A 22,376-nucleotide genomic window follows, 5' to 3' on the forward strand; every position below is an offset into this window, starting at 1 on the left:
ACTCCCCCGGCGCGCCCGCACGGCAGCGGGAGGGTCCGACCCTCCTCCAGCCATGCCGCCCCCGGGCCCGCCGGACAGCTGAGGAGTCCTTTCCTTGACGGCTGAACAGGGACTGCTTTTGTTTCATTAGAAAACAACGGGCTCCTCGCCGGAAAGCAGCGTTTCAGCTTCTCTTCTCCTGGCTCAGCCTTGGGGCTGCGCCGCCGCTCCCTGACCAGAGCGTTGCGTTTTGTGAAAGTCAGAAAGGTTTCACTGGGGTAAGTGTGGTTTTAATGCCGAGGGTGAGATTTGGGAATAAGATACACGAGTGAACAAGGACATGTTTGGATACGTGCTGGTTTTGCAGAGGAGTCTCCTCTATAGTTCTGCATGGCACTTACACAGAATAAAAACCTTCCCCCTTAAGAACTAATTAAAATAGAGGCCCTCTTTCTGAAACACTTAGGCAGTGATTATTTTGAAATTAAGACTATTGCACTACATTTCAGTGGACTGTATCAGCTACTAAAGTGAAATTAACTTTCATGTGCTAATTATTAGAATCAAAAGCTTTTCAATTTACCACGTTAAATACTCATTCTTCGCTCAAAGAAGATTTTTTTTCCAATACTGTCTGTACCCAAACTGCTAAATGATCTTTAAGTCACAGCTTCATTTGTGGCATCCTTGTTTATGTCTGCATTGCTTCAATATTTTCTTCTCAAAAATTTGGATGGACAAAGAGTGAGACTGCACTCATGGCCAGTTCTTCTCATTACTGTGGCAAACAGTCCTCATGACTCAGGTTTGCTGGCATGGACACATTCTGAGACTGCCCTGCCTCAGGCTTTGGCTGATTTTTAAATGTGCCTTAAGCAATAAAGTATTTTGTTTATGAAATATGCTTACAAGCACCACTAACCAAATCTCTAGTTCTCTGCTGATGGAACATTTTGTATTATGTCTTGGGTAATGCATCACTTTGCTTTTTTTTCAGTGGACAGAGAAATACAAACACGAATTACACATTCTAGGCAAGAATATGCACAGGGGCTGTGGGTCAGATTTTGTATGAGTTCATGGAAGTTGTTTGCCTCCCTGGGCACAAACAAGGTCAGGAGTATGAACAAAGAACTATCTTATGCTACCGAAATATCTAACCCAAATGATGTTTGAGAGAGACCTTTCAGTTTATCTGATATATCTTTCTGTCAAGGTTAAGGGAACTTGATTTTATAGCAAAGGACACTAGATGTGTTTATTTGTTCTACCAGTGGTCACAGCACAGAACTGGCTTTTGGCCAGATAAAGACTGATGTAATTTCAAACACTGTTGATTAGGTTTCCATTGAAATTGCCAGACTGATGTTTTTTGGGTTTATTTGGTTTGTTTTATTTTCCTTTTAATGTAACAGTGCTCTATAATGCTCAACTTCCAGTAGAGATAAAGCAGTATTTGTAAACGTAGCAGAACTTAAAATTAAACGATTAATGTAGAGAAGTTCCCTTAGAGGGAGACCCATGGCTCACTGGTACCCACTAAACATCATAAACCCATGAACCTCAACTGCACAGCCAAAATCTCCGCAGATTTCTTATGGTGCATCTTCCAGCAGATGGAAACTAAGATGGCAATACAAGAAGCCAAACCTGGAATATTTATTTCCTTGTGTAGCCAGGCATAGGAGTAGGTTGTCCAGGGAGGTGTTTAAGAGTGTCTGGATCTGCACTGGAGCATGTGGTTTGTGGTTTAGGGGTTTCAGTTGCAGTGTTGGGTTGACATTTGGACTTGATGGTTTTAAAGATCTCTTCCAACCTTGATGATTCCATGATTCTGATTGGGAAAGAGACCATGAGGCAATTCACAGCCCTTCCACACACTGACAGCCACATCGTTTCTTCTCCTACCACTAATTTCTTGATGAGTGTATTTAAATTTCTTGATGAGTGTATTTAAAAGCATCCACTATGCATTAGAGGAACTCCTGGGCTCCAGGAGCTGCTGCGGGATCAGCACCAGGAGCTCGCACAGGTTGCCTGTCACATTTTGTGATTGTCACATTTTGTGACCAGTCTGTGCCCACAGAAGACAACTTCCTGAGGCACGACAGGAACCATCCAGCTTCTCGCCGTGTCACGGGTTCTCACACACAGCCACTTGCTTGTAGAATTCAGAAAAATACAATCATAATAGCGGCTTTTTACTGTGGGGCAGCGGGGTGGGGGTGACACCGGGCACAGCAGGACAACCGCAGAGTGCCCCATCCATCCATCCGTCCGTCCGTCAGTCCGTCCGTCTGTCCGTCCCCTCACGGTTTCCCACCCCTCACAGTTTCCCGTCCCCTCACGGCTTCTCGCCCCTCACGGCTTCCCGCCCCTCACGGTTTCCCGCCCCTCACGGTTTCCCCCCCCCTCACGGTTTCCCCCCCCCTCACGGTTCCCCCCCCCTCACGGTTTCCCGCCCCTCACGGTTTCCCGCCCCTCGGCGCCGCCCCAGACGGCGGGCGGGGCGGAAGCCGCGGTGTCCGCGGTAACGGCGGAACCATTTCCGACAGGAGGGCGGTGGCGCGGAGCCGTGCCGGGCAGCGGGCTCGTTTGGGACCGCGGAGCTCCTGACAGGCTGCTAGAGGCTGCGGGGCCCTGAGGGGCCGCCTGGAGAGGAGGAGCTGCGCGGGGCCGAGCGTGGCCGAGGGCGAGCGGGCCATGGTGCCCAGCAAGGGCCGGCCCGGCCGGGGCCCGCGGGCCGCGCCCGCTGCGGTAGGTGCTGCGGGGCTGGGGTGCCGGGCGGGCGGCAGCGCCCCGACATTTGTGCTGCGCTGGGAGGTGCGCGGTTGAGCCGCTCGGTGCTGTGCTCCTGGGAGACGTCTCGGTTTTGTCGCATAAATCTAGCTCGAAGACCAGCATGTTTTGTCTTTTGGAAATACAAAGCGTGTTAAAATGTAAATACTTGTTTTCTTCATACTGAGAGTTGTGTCCCCGTGGAAGTCATGCTTTCAGTGTATTTTTAAAACTAAACCAGTGTGATTTTTGTAAACTAAAAATTTCGTGTTACTTAGAGCTGTGATGTAGTCTTCATAGTATTTTGCAAAAGAGTTCCTTTCTTGGTTGAAAATAGCTTTATTGTTTAAAAAGCAGTTCTATTGACGTGCAATATCAATATTGCAATTGACAATTGTATTGATATTTCTGAGAAATGTAGTATTTAATTTCATTTTCCTCTATCTTTGCAGGTTAATAATTGTGGTCTCCAGCTGGTCATCCAGACCTCGTCAATACCAGAAAAAACCAAACCAGTAATTATAACCTTTTCATGGATAGTTCTATTAACAAATGTACTTGTATAATACAGACAAATTTGTATGCTTTCAAATAGGAATTACCTTTTCAGTACTCATCTGTTGACTTACAATATGTAATGTATTTGATAGTATTTTGTTAATTTATTTCATCCTATTAAAAACGTGGGCTTGTACTATAGCCTGCCATAAGCTTTATATGTACACATACAGATGATTGCTTGATCTTCTATCTACACCTCTCTTCTGCAATTCCTGAGAGCTGTTAGTACTGAGGTTGTGTTTATGTAAAGACATTATTTGCATTTGAAAACTCTTAACATTTGTCTACAATATTGTGTTACAGTTTGAATTCAGAATAAATAAAGAGCAGTCATCTTTCCACAATAGGCTTCTGCAGCATGATCTGGAAAAAAACTACTCAGGAAGACAAGGTAATATTCAACAGAGCTTGGTTTGTTTGTCTTTTGTATCTGTTTTAGTTTTTAAAAAGTGAAGAAAGATTGTATCATGATTAGAAAATATGAGAGTGACATTGTTTCCTACTTGGCTACAGTAATTCAGTGTAATTACTGGTGCATCATGTCGTGAACCTACTGCCTGACTTTTTTCATCCTTTTTTTTCCCCCTTATGGATGAGCATTTTTTCTTCTACCTTCCAAGCCACAACCTATCAAGTGCCCCACTGTATATTCCCTCAATAGCCACACAATTGTCTAAAGTGACAGTTTACTGGGTGTTTAACATTTTAATATGTTTAGACAAAATTCGTTTCTAATTTAGAACTGTGATATTGAGAGATAGTTTTTCTATTGTGCTTGCATGCTCTTGGCTTTGCAAAGCAAGATATTGGTGCTATCACTGCTAACTGTGGTGAGGACTGGAAGAGACTTGAAACAACACTTCTGCCGTGTTGCTGCTGCTTGCCTATGATTGGTGTGAGTAGAAGATCAATTTAGTTATTATGGCAACTCTTTATTCAGTCTGGTAAAAAATGAAGGCCAGCAGCCATTGGGAATGGGTTGACTTTTAGGGATACTGTACAACCTATGGAGTAAATGTAGGTCTGCAGTTTGGTTTTGTTCTCTGTGCAGGAGACCAAAGAGTATTAAGTCCTTTGGTGTGTAATAAGCAGCTCTATCTCCCAGCACCACCCAGTCTGACAGAATTTTCCGGTTCTGTGTTGAAGCAGAGTACAGAGCCTTTATCAGGACTTTGGGAGACTTCTATTCACACCCCTACAAAATTCAGAGTATGACAAAAGAGCCTCATTTTTAGTTCACATGCTTCAGGTAACAGTGAAATCTCATTAGTCTCTCTTTTACTGGGAGCCTCACCAAAGGTATTTCCTAGTGCTCCCTTTGGGTGTTAAGAGAGGTCCTTAGACCACTGTCAGAAACCACTAGAAATCTTTTTCAAAAATATAATACAGGCATTTAAATGAATGCTTTTTATAAGTCTTTCTTTAATGAAAGAGCGGCAATAGAGATGTTTTGCATGAGTAACTAATGATAAAATTCAAGAGTATCACTGAATAGATTCTAAATTGACTGACAAATTGCTTTACTCCAACAGATACCTAATAGTATATTTCAGACATCAATGGACACATTGCTACAGTAGTAAAACAGTTGTCTTGTTTATTGCAGATTTGATGTTTTTCCTGTTAGCATAATTGATTTATTTGAAGGAAGGGGAAAAAAAGAGGGCAAACACACAGAAGTCAAGCCTATATTTTGTAGTAGTGTGCAGGTACAATGATCTATTTTTGACCAATATTTTTCAGTGGATCATTTTCTAAATAAGCCAAAGCTCACAGAACACATTTGTTGATTAATTTTGCAGGTATTTTTAGACATCCTCCCTTTTTTCCTCGTATATTAATGAAATGCATAAGGATGAATTTATAAATATGCTTTCAAGGGCTGCCTATTTCTTGATAATGGAGTGAAATACCAATGATCACTAGGTATCGTGTGCACTTACCTTTGAAAGACTTTGCATTTATTTGTGGCTCAGTGGGAATGTTTCAATATTTGGTACTTTATTTTTCTAGTTCTATCAACTTCTATTTGATCTGTGTCTTTAAATTTATCCGAAGTTCTTCCTTATGTTCAAATACTGAAACTGTGAAACAATTTTACAATCTTATGTTAAAATATCATTGGGTAATTCTAATCACAATAAAGGTATTTACAAAATATCTGCTTACAACATTGTTGAAAAACTCTCAAAGTAAAGACATAGATGTACTTTGGAAAGAGGATGTAAGGGGATAGAGTCATAATATCAGGAAAGAAAACTGATAAATCATAGTACTGAATGGAGGCTAAAGGCACTTTCATGCTTTACTTTTTATAAGAAAGAAAATTTTGCTTTTATCACCTGTAGTTCAAGGCATGCATCTACAGAGCTGTAGTTCATATCTCCTCTGTATGATTTTCCAATAGATAACATGAATTTTGGGAGCAGTTCATCAATAACATTTCCTGTATTGCAACGTACTGCTGAAGAGAAAATTCTGAACTCAGACAGACTTACCCTGGAAAGGTGAGAGGGTGACAGAGCACATGCCCCAGAGCCTCAGCCCCTGGTCTAAAGTGACCAGAGTGCCCCACTAATGGCTGCAGTCAGTGGTGGGATTGGATTGTTGGGTTTTGTGTGTGTATCTTCCTGAGAGAAGAACTGTGTCCCATGGAGAAATTCTCTGAGAGTGTCCTTGTGATGAATAGATCCATACAGCAGTCACCTGAGGCAGGCAGATTTCTGATCTGAACCGGCTGTTCATGTCATAGCTGGAGAAAAACTTAACAGAGTGTGAGGCCACATCTGTTGGAATTTTGGTATGGTTACAATACAAAACTTCCATGTAGTTTCCATGTAACAAGCAAATCTCTGAGAGGAGAGGGGTTCAGAAAATTTTGGAAGTATTTAGGCTGTGTTTTCAGGCTAATTTTTTAATAGGCAGGATTTTCTGCTTTATCTACAAAATTTAATTAACAAACCTAATTAATGCTGTCTTAACCAAGATAATGTACTTTTCTCTGTTCAGAGTGGGTGAGCAGAAGGTGGATTGCTGATTTGTTACTTACTTGTGTATTCTGTTTTTTCTTTTTTCTTCCAGGCAAAAACTGACAGTGTGCCCAATTATTGATGGGGAAGATCACCTTCGTCTTTTGAATTTCCAGCATAACTTTATAACTCGTATCCAAAATATTTCTAATCTTCACCATCTTGTTTTCTTAGATTTATACGATAATCAGATTGAAGAGATAAGTGGGGTTTCAACTTTGAGATCCCTGAGAGTCCTTCTGTTGGGAAAGAACAGGTAAAAATAATAAAACCTATCTAGGGCACTCTACTTCCTATGGTGTAAAAACTGTGATTTCCCATTGCTTCTGATACAGTTTTCAGTTTGTGATGTTGCTGTCATACCAGTGAGACCTGCCCTAAGATTAGCTAAGTGTCAGGGATCCCACTGAGGAAGCACACAGATTTTGTGTTTCATGTCCAAACTTCCTTTCTTAGTAAATTTGAGCAACATTTCCAAAGTACTTCATGTGTTCCCATATAATCTTCTATTCTGATTATTAAATATGTTCTTAGATTTTTGTGGCATGTTGTGGAATGTCTTTTTAGATCAAATGTAGTATTCATTGATTATTTATAAAAAATATTTCTGCATGATGTATTTATCTGGGAAACATACCAGACAGATGAGTCATGGATTTTAATGCTTATTTATTGCTTTTAGTCCTGTAGTCTTTAATTTAAATAATTTTATAAATGTATCTGTGGAATTGCTCACACACCTAAAGGTTGTGCTCTGACTTTTAAAATTTTCCTCAGTTTCTTATATTCAGTGAGAACTAGTGACCAGATTTCAGTTATGGGCAGATTTTAAAGAATGTGCCTCCTAATTCAGCCTGTGTTCAAAACTGACAAGTTTCAATAGTGCCATATGTTGCTAGAGCTAAGAACTTTTGTGTTAAAATCTCACCTGTAGAAATCATTTTTGTTTATAGTAAAATGTTGGAGTTGTGAGTACTACAATTTTAAAGTGCTTTGAGGAATTATTTTCCTCATGATAACCACCCTGGGTGCAGTTTACTTTAGAAGTGTGGTGTTGAGGTAGTTAGGAGTTGGCCTACTAGTGGGTGAGTAGTTACACATCAGAGTTGTTACCAACTTGTTTCAGCTTGGCCTGTGTGTGATCTTTGATCACTCTCAAAGCAAGTGCTTGGTACATGTGTTTAATGTCATCAGCCAGTAGGTGATGCTGTTGGGTGTGTAATAGCCTTGGTTTGGAATCTGACAAAATGAGACAGGACAGAGAAGTTTCAAGACAATGAATTTGTTGACTTTGGTTTCCAGTAGAACAAGCATTCCATCCTTTTCTTTCTAGAAGAGTCACATAAATTCTTCTGCTATTGAATTATTAATAGTCAGAAAGGAAGGTGATAGTCTTAAAGTTATACTCATTTATAAATTTTTTTTCACGGTTCAAAATGTTAAATTTCTGTTACTCTTGTTAGTCAGGAATAAAAGGCTTTATTTTGTATTAGCTGGAAGATTAATGATTCTTTTAATCTAAAATTAAAAATAATTGTCATAATTGAAATTTTGCAGAATAAAGAAAATCTCAAATCTGGAGAACCTAAAAAACCTTGATGTTTTAGATCTTCATGGAAATCAGGTACAGTACAATTACTTGGTTGCTTATGTTTGTTGTGTAGACATCCTGTATTTGCTGTGTCTTTTATGAAAGTATTGTTTCATTAAAGGGAACTGGTGGCAAGTTTTGCAGCTCTTGAGGTCACAGAAGTCAGTGAGTTAATAAACAAGACGGTGTCTTGATTTTGAATCTTTGTACCAGTCTTTTAAGAACACTTGTACTTTCAGTGTTGTACTTCAGGCAGGTTGCAGCGATTAAAATGCTGAGTTAGCTGGGTGTGATGGCACTCCTGGTGTAGTTAAAGGAACACAGTCTAAGAACTGCTATAAAATTTTTTTATATGATTGATTGCTGTTTCTACTGTTGATGGTCTGACAAAACCAGATTCCCTGTATACATGTAAAAGAGAAGAAAAAGACAAGTTAGCACTGTAGGGACTATAGCTCATGCAATAGGTTTGTTGCTTCTTTAAATCCCATTAGTCAAAGAATGAGCAGAGGCAGTCTAGGACCAGGGGATGGCATTGCCCTTGGAGTCTTGGCCACCTCCAAATACATTCATTCACAAGTGTTTGCTTGATCCCACAATCCTTTTTGTATTGCTGTTGGAAATTTGATGGGGGGTTATGTTTTTGGTAAAAATACTTGCAGACTAACGCTGCAGCTGTGGCAGTCAGCAACTTTCCCAGCACAAAGGAAGGAATCACTAGTGAAAATGAAACACATCTTGCACAATTCTTAAAAGTGATGTAGATCTGACTTTTTTTTTGTCTTCAAGTATCTATATAAGTATTTACATTTAACTGCAACTTTACTAGGAGTTTTAGGCTGGTTGTTGCTAGATCACCTTCATAATGATAGGCTTGCTTTGATACAGCGAGTGTAACAAATTACCCTATGTCAGGAATTAGCATTAAATCTTGGAGTTTAGCAAGTTATTTTAGTTTCCAAAATGTTTTGATCATAAATGTAGATGTGAAGGGCACAAATGTTTGGAAATGGAGTGAGTTATTTCCTTTTTGGGTAGATTTAGTATATTTTTCATTTAAAGACCAAATAAAGACTATGAACTTATCTTCCATAAATAAATTATCTTTGTCTTTCTTTCTAGTTCAAAGATAAGCATGTTTTCCTATTTTTTTCCCCTGCCTTTGAGGAATTCAAAATTTATAACACCAATCTGCCATCCCATAGTATTAGTTATTTTTGAATGCTTAAAGAAGAAATGAAGGGAAGAAATGCTGTGTTTGGGATTCATCTTAGTGGGCTTGTGCCTTGTTTTGAAGGCAGGGTTTTGTTGTTTGCTTATATAACACTGAATAAGGGAGCTCCTTTAACTATTTAAATTTGTGGGGTTTTTAGTTTTGGCAGCCTTCTGGTCTATCTTAAAAGGTATTTCTTCTACATTGCAAATTTCCAAAGAACAGACTTCAACAACAAAATTGGCTTTGAGAACTTCAAAATACAGTTTCTCACGGTTAAGAATGTAGCAGTTTAATCAACAGAGAGAACTGGAGCCAGACTTATCTCAGTGGTGTTCAGCAAAAGGCAAATAATCATTCAGCATTATGATGTACAGTTATATGTTACCAGTGATCCCAGGTGAACAGTGAACAATTAAATCCTGAGCACAAGTTATAGGCACGGTATTGGAAATACACTGGATTAGCTGTTATTAACACAGTAATATAGACACATAGAATTGTATCATTCAGGGACTCTACACATGAATTTTATTCTAGAATGCTTTGAATATGAAATGTCATTGGAGTAATTTCCTGTGTTCTGTTTAATGCTGTGAATAATTTTTCTTTCCAGAAATTCAAGATGTAAGTAAAATTATGCAACTTGATTTTTTTCATGCATGAACTTCTTTTCTTTAATCTCAGATTTTTTCAAAAAGATGCAGCTTTCATTTGTGCAATTTAATTATTGATGGGTGGTTATTTGGTGCATAAAAATCTTTTTCTGAATTCTATTTCATAGTGAGGTATTCAAAGATAGAAGCGAATGAGAAAATAAATAGTATTTTTATTCAGTATTTACAAGTAGACTTTGACTTGTGTACTAAATTCTTTTTGATATTATATAAGTATTATTTGAAACACCCAAAAAGAAGTGATAATAGCTTGTATTATTTCTTACCTAATAACCCATATGAAAAGCTGGTGTACCTTCATGTGTGCATGAATAATTGAAACAGGCAATTCAGTAGAGCTAATCTTAAAGCTTAGCAAAGTGGTAAAGAGTATTTCTATATGTTGCTGATGAAATCATTATTTTTGCAATAGCAGTGAAATACCAGGATTAATATTCTAGACTGTGGCATTCTAGCTGGGCAGACATCAGCAGAGGTCTGTACTCTTCATGCCAACTGTCTGCTCTTGGGGTTACTTTTAAAAGTCTCTCTGGATAAATATCTTTTAAATAGTGGTATTTTCTGTTCCTCTTGCTGTAATATTTTTAATGAAATATGCATAAATTGACAGTTTAATTAGCAATTGAATCAAAAGTTTAAGCAACTTTATTCAAAGGATTAAGATGCTATTAAATTTCAGCCTTGCTATCTACTTTGTATGCTTTTTACCTGAGAAATTGTTGAAATATTTCTTATAGCATCATGTTACAATCACAGACTTACATGTACACATATATGTGTATGGATATATGGAAATTACCAACAAAATGGGACATTCTCAAACTGTTAAATTATGGCTACCTGACCTCTTCTGTTCCAGGAGCTGCTAGACAGTTTCTGCAAAATGGCATGGCCACACTTGCACAGCTGTAAAGCAGCAGAAGTTCCATGTCAGTGACAGCAGGCACTCTTTACTGCTCTGCACCTTGGCCCTGTTGGCCTCTTGGAGGGATGGTGTGCCTGGGCACTGCGTGCTAAAGGGGGCTTACAGTGGTTCAGAGAGACTAATTCTAACTGACAGGGAATGGCACATGTTGGTAGCTCTTTGCACTGCCAAAACCTTGGGGCTGCTAAAGTATTTTCCATGGGAAAACCTGCTGGCTTCTTTCTGCCACCCAGCATGGGTTTCACTGACAGTACCCTGCTGTCCTTCTCCCTGTGTGCAAGTCAGGCATAAATTCTGCATAGGTGCTGGAGGACAGATCCCACACTGCCATGAGAAATACCTGTCTGGATAGAGAGCCTTGTGTGGATTGCTGGGATATACTAACAGCAGGAACAAACCCATACTGAATCATCAGAGCAATAATCAATGCCTCTGTAAAATACAATGGTATTTCTAGAAATAAAAAGTAAAATTAAGGATCATTAGCTATTATTGCTCTTTTTATGCCTCCTTTTTTTTTTTTTTTTTTGCTTTGTCATTATCACCTGAGTCTTTAAAATAAGTTATTAAGTATAAAAACAAGCATCTGCCAGTTTACTGTAATTCAGACATTTTAGGTCCCTCCCTTTTCTAATCCCAGGAAGATAAGTGTGTGTCTTTGCAGACAAATTAAGGCTCAACCATGCACAAAATTCCCCCATTTTGGCATACCACGATACCATCAGTGTTGTCTTGGTTTTGTGTCTTCAAGGTTGCTGCTACAGAGCAGCACAGCTGAAATAACCTGATTTCTGATGGGATAGAAGGAAATGTTGACTGAACTGAACTGCAGGATGTCAAGAAAGATGTGGGTGAATACTTGTTCTGGATCTCTGAGTATCATGGTTTGGAGAAACACAGGCACACTGTTGTATGAAGCTGATAGTTCATGTATGCTTTTAGAAAACGTGTCACATATATACACCTATATTTTATATCCATATAAAACACGGTGTGCATGTTTATCATGTCTCTGACAGATTGCTAAAATAGAAAACATCGGTCATTTAAGTGAACTGAGGGTGTTAAACCTTGCCAGAAACCTCCTCACTGTTGTAGAAAACCTGAATGGACTGGATTCGCTCACAGAGCTCAACCTCCGTCATAATCAAGTCTCTGCTATAGTAAGGAGCAAAACTCTTGTCCTTCTCTTTTTTCTTTTTCATTTTCTTTTCTTTGTTTTTGACAAAATAAATGTTAACTGTAACTTCTTTAAACCGTATCAGTGTTTCAGATTTTTGACATCTGCTGTTTCCTCCTATTGTGTTGCTTATATTGTTCTGCTGCAATACTTAATTGTACAACATAAAGGCGAAACGAACACGTTCATTTTGGTGATATTTTCTTTGAATGTGTTCAGGGAGACTGGACTTAAAGGACCTTGAAAGGTCCTTTCCAGCCCAAACTGTGCTGTGATTCTATGATGACTTGTAGTGTTTCAAATCTTGAAAGCTCATGATGTTCCTTGGTGAGGGAGGAAGAGATTTTGTGGTTCTAACATGCAAATTTAGATACTCTTCTTCCATATAAGTTCATGTTCTAGAAACAAATAATCTCAATTTTTGTAGGTTAGCTAAGCCATAAAACCATATTAAATTTAATCTTCAGAATGTTTCTGGAGCAAATGCAGAGAAAAAAGGTATTGATTATAAGAGCAGAGTTTTCTAATAGAAGCTTTAACCCAGCATTTTAAGTCTTTGTATTCTAAAAATTAAGATTTTCAGTTTTCAATTTGAGTTGTAGTTCAAGTATGGCAAATGGATTATTCAAACAAGAGCTTTTTAAATTAAAACAGATTACTTAGATAGCTACCTTTCTCTGGCCTGCATAATTATATTAGTTCCTGGTCCCCTGTTGTTGCTGAGCCTTTCTTTTCTTCGGTTTCTGCTGTTTGCCAAATAGGATTTGTTTTTATATCTCAAAAATGAGAAATTTCTGCTCATTGCTGACTCTGTCACTGCACCTTCCCCTGTGTCAGTGATGTTACCTAGAATTCTCTTTGCTTGTAGATTCTGCCTTCAGTACAAGTCTTCCTTGTGCATTCTGCTTTCTTTCTGCTGTCATAAGAGGAGAGTCAGCATGAAATTTAAATTAGTGACTTACAGACTTGGAGTCTGTGCTGTATCTCAATGTTTTAGTGTTTCCTGGCAGAGACAGTGTTTCAGAAGATGATGTTCTCTTCAGGGAAATATTTATTTTACTTGTTGGCTTGTGAAGTTTTTAAACTGTTGTTGTTGTTGGTATTTTTGGGTTTTTACTCTGATTAAACTCTAATGAAATACAGTTTTGTGAGTGTGGATTGTTTTGTTTTTCATGAATGTTAATTTTAGCAAGTATGGCACTAACTCTGTGTTTAAGTTTTGGACACATTATACTGTCTAAAACTCTAAGTAAATATGGCTCCTAAAATAAAATATTTTTCATATGTTAATGATAGGTGTTGTCTTTTTCTGTGTGTACAATAGTGTGCATGTGTTTCTTATATTCGTTTGGGGTTTTTTTTAATGAGAAATACATTCCTTTTGCATAGAAATTCAGATTCTGCTGCAATAGGAAATTACTAAAATGCAGAAATATGGAAAGAAATATATCATTCTATGGAAAGAATACCCAAGATAGTTTATTTCTGGAGCACTCGAGTAGCTGAGGGAGGGGGGTTATATTTTATTTAAGATGAAGTTTAAGTTCATGTGGTTGACTGTGCAGGTGGAGGAGATATTTTAATCATGATGTTGTTATGCTGTAGCACTTAGCTGCAAAATGTTCACTCCTAAGCTCATGAAAAGAATTTGGTTACTTTGCTTTAGTTACTAAGAGGGACAATGTTCATTATGAATCAAGCTTTTTAAACTTGATTATTCCTTCAAATGAAAGAATCTTAAACTCAATTTTAAAATAAATAGCTGTTTTAAAATAATTTTTACAATTAATCTGATTTAAATAACTTTGCATTTGTTTGGTGAACCTTCCTTATTTTTCACATACCTCCATTTGACCTGCCCTAAGTGTATTATTCTCATGTAGGAAAAATGATGATCTCATTTGTCAAACAAAAATGAGGTTCCATACTGAACTCTCTTCCCATTGCAGTTTGCTGTATTGAATAACCCAAGTTATCCAGCTGGGTTGTAGTTGGTTTGAGGAATTAAATCTGCCATCATGCTTTACAATCCACTGGCCTTGGACTACCAGTTTAGAGACTGTTTTTGAGCTTTCACTGTAGACTGAAAATCCATGAATCATAAGTAGTTATTTTTGTAAGGACAAACTGTAGTTGGTTCAAAGCTGGAGGATTTGCAGAAGCAGTCCTGGGGCTTGGCTTACAGCAGAAGCATCTTTCAGGATTAAAGTGCATTCAGAGAATCTGACTTGTCAGGAGAATAGCAAACAGAATAAATGATGACAAAGAGTCTCATGTGGCATCAAAAGCACAGATCTATGCATACCATGAGTTATGAAATATCTACTTACTTCCCATCCAGTTGTGAGCTGGGGCCTCTCTTGGGAAGATTATCTATATTTAGTCTTTGCAAGATTGACCTTCTTGTTTAATTTGAGGTACTAAAAATTTAGAATTTTGGGTTTTGTGATCTGCAGCTTGATGTTACTCTGGAAGGAGGACTGGTCAGGGTGCTCACCATTTCTTCAAGAAAGAACTCTTGCCCCCTGTCCACCTCACTATAAGACTTTGTATCAAAATTAAAGTAGCTAGAGGTTTTTGGGATTTTCCTGACACACCTATGAGATTTGGAACGTGTTTTACAAGATAGCAACACACCATGCTAAAAAATTTGCCTTGAGGGGTAATTACTTAGTGTTCCCCAGTGATTAGCTGAAATCATTGCTCCTTAAGCATTACAGTGCACAACCCTGTAATGCCTGTCCTCCCATGTGTGCCCACACTTTTAGGCATGAACACCAAGTAGCCTTAGGGACAGAGGGGGTACCCAAAAGCACCTGTTGTGAACTCAGTCTTTCCATGGTCTGATCTGGGAGGACTCAGGACAGCTCTGACTCAGGAGTTTTGCACCTGCAGACTTGATCCCCTAAGCCTTGCACATCGGTGACTCTCAGCAGCTCTGCTAGCTTAAATTCAGTGTTTCATTAATAGGAGCTGCAAGGTTTGTTAGAGATGCCTTGGTTTACCTGTTTGAAATGAACTGTTCTGGACTGCTATGTAGTCATGTCAGAAATCTGATGAAGGGAGGAAAAGTTGTAGGCTAAAATCAAGACACTGAGCTCTGATGCTCCTTTCCCTTTCCCAGGTTTGTGTCCTCTGGTTTCAAGTTGGAGTGTGGCCATTGTTAGGGTAAGGAGATGCAGATTTAGAACTGAGGGTTAGGTGTGAATGGCTTGTGAGTCCCTGCAGACTGTGCTGTCTGATATGGACGTATATTTCATAAACGAAGTTTGATCTTACTGAATATGTTTCATCTTACTAATATTTCAGCTATTTGCTATTTAGAGGTTTTCTGCAAAGGTATTTTGTGGCAATATTAAATTTAGAGTTTCTTATTCTGTAAACTCATACCTTCTTCTAAATGTTAATTGTGAAGGTTATAAAGGTGACAGAGTCCTTCAGATAATTCTCTGTTTGGAGAGCCACTGCTGTTTGGCAGTGCTAATTGCACTGCTGTATTGCACCTCAAAAACCTTATTTCAGCAAGCTGATTTTTTTTTTTTTTAAAAAGAATGTTTATCCTGCAGCTTAAATGCTGAGAGAGCACCTTGGCTTATTTCCCAAAAGCCTGTTCAGAAAGCAGCAGCAGTATCCTCCTTTTCTTTAACATGATTTGCTTTGCAAGTGATGCAGCGTGTTCTGCAGAGTGGGATCTGCACTGAAACACTCCCTTGCAGTCTGCATTAGGGAGAGATGGAGCTGCACGTTCAACAGAAATCAATGTTGCAGCAAGGTTACAGCATTCAGAAATGAAAGCATTTCATCAGGCCAAGTAAAGAGGCTCAAAAGCCATTTTCATCTGCTGAATTTATGCCTATCTTTTCTTTCTAGAAAGATGTGGATACTTTGCCCTGTCTCCAGCGTCTCTTCCTCAGCTTCAACAATATATCTAGGTAAGGGGTATAGTAGTTTGCTTCCTATCTGTAATTTGAAGTATCCTACTGGAGCTGTATTTAATGAAAATTTGAATTCAAACACTGTGAGTACAGATCCTTTTTTCCTTCCCTAATATATCAGATTAAAAAAAAATCAAGCCATTGTGTATTTTCTAGTTTAAGTATAAAAATTCTTGAAACCCTTGGCATTTAAATGTAGTTGTACTGTGAGTATTCTACCCAGAAACCTATTTTTAATTGATTATCATACTGTTTATAGTGGTCAAAATTAAAAGTGGATTTGTAAATACATTGTTTTGTTGTTAACCTAGTTGTCTGTTAAGGCAGCATGATGCAAGGTACAAGTTATATTTAACATTCCATCACTGTATTTCTGGAGTTAGGCAAATTGCTGAGTCAGATTCTGCTTGCTATGGGTAAATTATTTCATGCTTGTATTTTACTTGTCCATGTATTAATAAAGTCTGAAAGGTATATTCATGATTCCCTTTCAGACCAGATGGCAGAAACAAAATAACTCAACTCACAAAGCTGGGCTTCTATAGTTTCAAGTAACTAAGAGCATTTTGTTATAAATAGAAATGTTTGTCTTCTGTGCCTTTTCATATTAATGCATTTTTGAAGTCTGCCTTTATACTCATGCCAGTATTTGAGAAAAACCCTAAGTGCCTGCTTTATCTTCAGTTTGGTATGTCCTTTTTCTAATCCCTTGATCACCAGCAGCTTTCTTTGTTTAGAATCAAATAATTAAATGTGGGGTAGGGGAAGATGTTTCATGTTCTAATTACTGGAAATGCCATGCTATTCTTGTGGTATCTGCTTTCTCTGTAAAATGTACTTAGTAGGAGCTTTTATTGTAGGAGCTACTCAAACATTTTATATTGACCTGCATTATGTGTCTTGCAGCTCCAACCTACTTGTCTGCGTTTCTAGGTTCTTAAAGTACAAATGCAGTACATCTTAAATACTCATGGCTGTTAAACACTTAGAAACAATTCAGAGGTGAACTGCAGGAGTCTTTCTTATGGTCTTCCCTGAGTTAATTTGCTAGTCTTTTTATTTTACATTTTAATTTGGCATGGTGAAGAGAGGGGGTTAGCATTTTGCTGCTTTTGAATCATTTCCAGAATTGAGACTTGCCTTTGTTTCTGGCTTTCTAAAAAAAGTCTCAGGTTGGCAGGAGCAAGGAGGAGACTGCAGCAGCTCGGCTCCCTCACTGTCAGGGAGCATCACTGCAGTCAGGGAAATTGACCTGTCTTTTTATGGACTTGATGTCTTTTGTTGTATCTTTCTGACTGCTTTCTCATATTGTTTTATGCAAATTCATATTATTTTTACAGTGTTCAAAGAAGAAAAAATGTTTGAAATTTCCTCTGAGGTTTTGATAGATTTCTCAAAGTTTGTGATCAGTAGCTTGCTTCTTGGCACTATATAAAAAATTTTGTCCTTTATCTATGGGGGCTTTAGTTGGTCTGTTACTGAATCTAGTCTAAGGTTTCTTGTAAGCTACAAATACTTGTCTGGAGAATATATGGAAATACATAATTTAGTTTGAGTTTGCAGTCGGAATAGGTATAAAAAAATCTTATTGTTAAACCAAAGGTATTGCTCTTCTATAAATGTTGTATATGCATGGAGGTAGATAGATGGATGGCTATCTTTAACTCTCTATTTACCAGTCGTTATTTTAAACCACACAAATGAAAAATTTCTTTTAATCACATTCAGCTTGGAGGTTTTTAAATAATAAGCTTTTACTACAGATAGCAGTTCTGAAGGCTAAAACCCTCTGTAATTCCTTATTTAGAGTTATGTAGTAGATATGTTTTCTACCAGGGAAGTTATTAAATATTATATACTTAAGTATATCCTTGACCATCTGTGATCTGATGCTTGGCTTGATACTCTTTGAACTGACTGAGGAAGTTTTTGCAACCAACCAGTGAACTGCTGTGCCCTATCTGACCATTCCAGCACCCTTTTAAATGGTTCTGTATGCTTTTGAATTACTTACCTCATTTACTCTGGGCCATAGGGTAATTAGAAAAATTATTTTTCCTAAAAATTACTCTGTCTATACAACTGAATTTTGTTTGACAAGTGAATTGGTGCACAAATACTCTAATTAATATATCTGCAGGTGCATAAAAAAACCCAAAACTCTGCAAATGAAAACAAACAACAAAATTGCCAGAACTTGAATACATTTGTTACCATTTCATTGCAATCTTTTATTAATGTTCATTTTTTTTAAATAGCATTTTTGAAGCAATGCTTCCATGGAAAGATTTTCTTGTTTCTATTTTTGTGTCAGTGAAAATACTTGAGTCTTCAATTGACACATTCTGACATATTGAATTAATATTTCAGTAGAAGACTCAGGAATGCCATTGAAATTGTCACTGTTTTAGGCATGAGGGTATACCATGGGTTTAATCACTATGTTCCTTTTACCTCATACTTCAGAGAAGGGCTCAGAATGCTGCTGCTTCTCTGCAGAACTTTTAGTAAAGAAGGTTATATTGGCAAGATAATGTAAGGTAAAACTGAACTTGATGCTGACAGGAAACAAAGGAAGTCCTGGTTTTGGCTTCAGCCCAAGCAATTCTAGCAGTTACACGCTGAAGGTGTTTATACCTGATGGCTGAAGGCAATAGCTATATATAGAGCTGGTTATAAAGAAATGGGAGAAATCCCATTTTTAATTTGTCATGTGGCACAGGGAAGAGATTGCAGTATTGTTTGCAGGAAAGATTTGCCACAGAGAATCAGAAAGAAAGTTATTGCTCATGTTTGAACATCTGAAACCAGGGAAGACCATTTTTTATCCTGGAAACAAAATACATATTTTCAGCGTTGCACTGCTGTCCGGGTCAGCATTATGTTGGCTTTTTCATTTAGTCTAGGCATATGGAATGAGTTGGATACAAGTTCATGTAATTTTTGTTCTTCATTTGGTTGCTGAGTTGGAAACCTGAGAGAAGCAATGTTCTTAGCCTAATAAAAACAAGAAAGTACATTTTTACTCAGCAAGATGAAAATTTATAAAAGCATTGTTAAATGCTTGAACGAAAGCAGGTAAAGGGGAGTGAAAGGTTGGTGGTAGTTACATCTGTTTCCATAGGTAGTTTAGTAGTTAGAGACATGGAAGAGCACAAGTTTTCTTCTTGGAGTGTTTTTGAACATCGAGTTCCCTCTCAGGTGTTCTTTCAGACTATAATAAGTATGTTGCCTTCCTTCTCTATTCCAGAGCTTTTCCCCTTTGTGCAATGGGCTTTTAAAAATTGATGCAAATGAGTAGAGAAGGAGCAACTGACTCCCTAAACAAAGAGGTTAAAACAGAAGAGAAATATTCCTGTGTCCTGTGAATGTGTCTCACTGGTGCAGGTTGAGCTCCAGAGTGCTTTGCTGTTAGGTAATTGCTGCATTCTGATATGAGAAGAAGTGGTTTGAGTCCCTTCGACAGAGTGGAGACCTGGATGCAGGACTAGGAGCATGTACACAAGATGGAAAACAGATCTATTCTCAAAAGATTTCCAGAAAACACTTTCTGATAATTTAGCCCGAGTTTGTGCCCTTTTTCTGTGTTGCTGACATTACAATTTTAGCAAAGATAATTTATGTAAGAAGAAAAACAGGAATGAGAGGTTGTTGTGTCCTGCAGGAGAAGGTCTTTTGGAAAGAGGATCAGACATTCCACCCAAGAAGATTGACTGAGGCAGTCTGACACAGCACCATCCAGAGCTGCTTTGTATTTCCTGAGCAGGTTAAAGGCTCCTTTGTGGTGAGCAGAGGCTGGAGAGAGAGAGCCTTGAGATGTGGCCTCTGATTCCTGTTGGGTGCTCACCACGGGGCTCTGTCCCAGCAGTCTGTGTGCTGGGAATCCAGCAGAAGCTTGGTTCTAAACTGTGCAATCTGTTTGGGAATGAAGCACATTAAAGCTTTAATTAGTTTAGGATTAGGGTACCAGTGTGACAAGTACAGTATATGAACTTTTCTATAAGGAATTTCTAAAGCTCAGGTTTTTTGTATGCATATACAAAGATGTGAAAACAGTTTTTTGCACTACTGTGTCTTTCTAAAAGTGATCTGCTAACAGGGCAGCTAAAAGCAGGATAAAGCAAGCACATCTGGTGCCAGAGTGAATGTTCTGGCATGCTGAAGCAGTGAGAATTTCAAAGCACAGCAGTATGTGTAAGTAGAAGGTCTTGAAAACACACTAGCAAGCTTTCAACTTTTCTGTCATTTCCTGAAGAAATTTTTTTTATTAAAAATCTGTAAATCAGATGAAATGAAAGAAGTACTGTTTGGTTAAATGCTTAGTGGTAAGTACTCGGAATAAATATATTTAATGCTTTTAAATATACTTTAAAATAATTTTGAAGACCAAAGATTTTAGTATTTTTTAAGCAAAATATGTTCAAGCTCAATGGAAATTCAGACTATGGGGTTTTTTTGTTCTAACATGTTTGAGTTTGCCTTACTAACTTCTGTGTTATTTGGGAAGATTATCTTTTATCTTTAGGACATATTGAGTAGATATTTTATGTAATGTGTCAGACTGAGGTTCCAAAAATGCACTTCCATAAGGTGTTTTCTGGAAAGGAAACAGGATCATAAAAAGAAACAGAAAATTATAATCAAGCTTTAAATACATGTACAAACCAGCCAATTCTTCAGATATCTTAAGAACTTTCACTGTCTGTCACAATCTACCCACAGTTCATTTTCCATTGGTTTTTAGGTTGTTTTCATGCACCAAGCACAAAGGCAGTGACATCTTCCTCTTTACTGTCACTTTTCTGCTGTGCCCTTTGAGTGTACAGTGCAGGAGCTCCTTGCATGCTGCACCAATTGCAGCAGAATAGCTATTGCAGCTTTATTCAGTGACTGTCTTTGAAATGAACATCTGTACTGCATGTGTTTTCTGATCACTAAGCTCAGGGCAAACTTATGGTTTGACTTGACTTAAGGCAGACTCGACTTTGGAAGGCCAAAGGACATAAGGATGGTGCAGTGTCCTACCTTCATTGGAAACATGTTAGGGAGTCTTATTTATTACCATAACTGTTCAGCTTTTTTAATTGAAATCCAGTCAAATAGTTCTCTGTTGTTTAAAAATACAAAATGTCTGAGCTGCTTTCTTTTCACATTTCATTTTCAATGGAAGGAGCACTACAGAGGTTATACATCTCTAAATGCATTTTACACAGGTCAGTTATTTTTTTGGCAGGTGACCAAATCTGATGTGTTCTAAGAAGCCAGCTGGTTAGAGTTTGTAGACCGAACTCCAACTAATGGACTAATCTGTTTTTGAAGATTAGGATGCTTTTGTAGTTGTTCTACTTCCACTATTAATGATGATTCAAACACCTAGAATCATTCTGTGATATTTGTGATTGGCTTTCTCTCCTTGTACTTTCCAGGTTTTTCATGCTGCCTTTGATGGCAAATACACCTATTATATTTCTGAATATGAATTAATATGTATCATATTTTAGCAGGGGATTTGATTTGAATACTCCTATAGTTCTCCTTATTCTGCATCTCTTTACACCTGTATGTGAAGGGAATAAAAAGTCTGCCAGCAGCAGCTTCTGGTATTTCAGAATACTTGTATTTGTCATATGCAGTATTAATGGGTGGAAGTGTTTCAGTACAGTTAAATATTTATGTTCTGTCCTTAAGAAATAAAATCTTCCACCTCAAAATTATTCCTACTCCATGACATTAAAACTTTAAACTCTTTTGGTTACAGTTTTGAGGATATTCTGTGCCTTGCTGATTCCTCATCCTTGTCAGATATCACCCTTGATGGCAATCCAATAGCTCAGGAGACATGGTACAAACACACTGTTCTCCATCATATGATGCAGCTCCGACAGCTAGATATGAAGAGAATCACAGTAAGAAATTTCTGTTTTCATCAAATTTAATAGATACTTCAAATCAGAAGTAAAATGCAGAGGTTTCTGTGTGTATGTGTATATTAAAAATACCAACTTTTTTATTGATTTGGTATGGAATTGAATGGTTAATAGACATTACAGTATTTAAAACTTTAACCATTTTCTTTAGTTCAGTATAAAGTAAGGGTTTGCATTTTTACTTTATTTAACATGTTTATTTTGAAGTGGTTAAACTCCAGCAGCAAATGCTGTGTGTTCAGCTGCCATGTGACATGAGAGAGCATGCAAAGCTTTTGATCGGAATTTTCCTAAACAGTCTTTGCTGATTTGTTGTATAGCGGAGAAGGAACAGCACATTTCTTCCAAAGGAGTGGTCTGTTTGCCCTAAAACTGCTGTAATTGGTATCTTTAATTTAAGAATTGAGGTGGTTCCTTTAATCAGACTCCCTAGGGAGATCTGGTGATCACACAGTTTGTGTGTCTGTCTGTATTTCTCTCTTCCTAACCTACTCTTCCTGATAATTTCTGTTTCTGCTGCTCAAGTTCAAGTAACCTTGATAAGGGAGAGAGGACTCAGTCTCCTACAGGCTTCTTGAAAA

The 22,376-nt window shown here is 37.9% G+C and overlaps 1 protein-coding gene across 20 annotated transcripts in view; it reads left to right on the forward strand.

Moving 5' to 3' along the window:
- LRRC49 (leucine rich repeat containing 49) overlaps positions 1-22,376 on the forward strand; it is a 59,246-nt gene that overhangs the window by 16,322 nt on the left and 20,548 nt on the right. For 3 of the 20 annotated variants that reach the window (XM_059858202.1, XM_059858203.1, XM_059858211.1), the window contains exons 10-17: positions 3,210-3,272; positions 3,622-3,709; positions 5,726-5,825; positions 6,400-6,603; positions 7,905-7,971; positions 11,773-11,916; positions 15,804-15,865; positions 21,627-21,774. In XM_059858202.1, the coding sequence (XP_059714185.1) occupies positions 3,210-3,272; positions 3,622-3,709; positions 5,726-5,825; positions 6,400-6,603; positions 7,905-7,971; positions 11,773-11,916; positions 15,804-15,865; positions 21,627-21,774 (876 nt within the window). The other 17 variants (XR_009488115.1, XM_059858214.1, XM_059858213.1 and 14 more) reach the window with 15 other exon arrangements.

This window comes from Haemorhous mexicanus, chromosome 13 (genome assembly GCF_027477595.1).
Source record: "Haemorhous mexicanus isolate bHaeMex1 chromosome 13, bHaeMex1.pri, whole genome shotgun sequence".
Lineage (NCBI taxonomy): Eukaryota > Metazoa > Chordata > Aves > Passeriformes > Fringillidae > Haemorhous > Haemorhous mexicanus.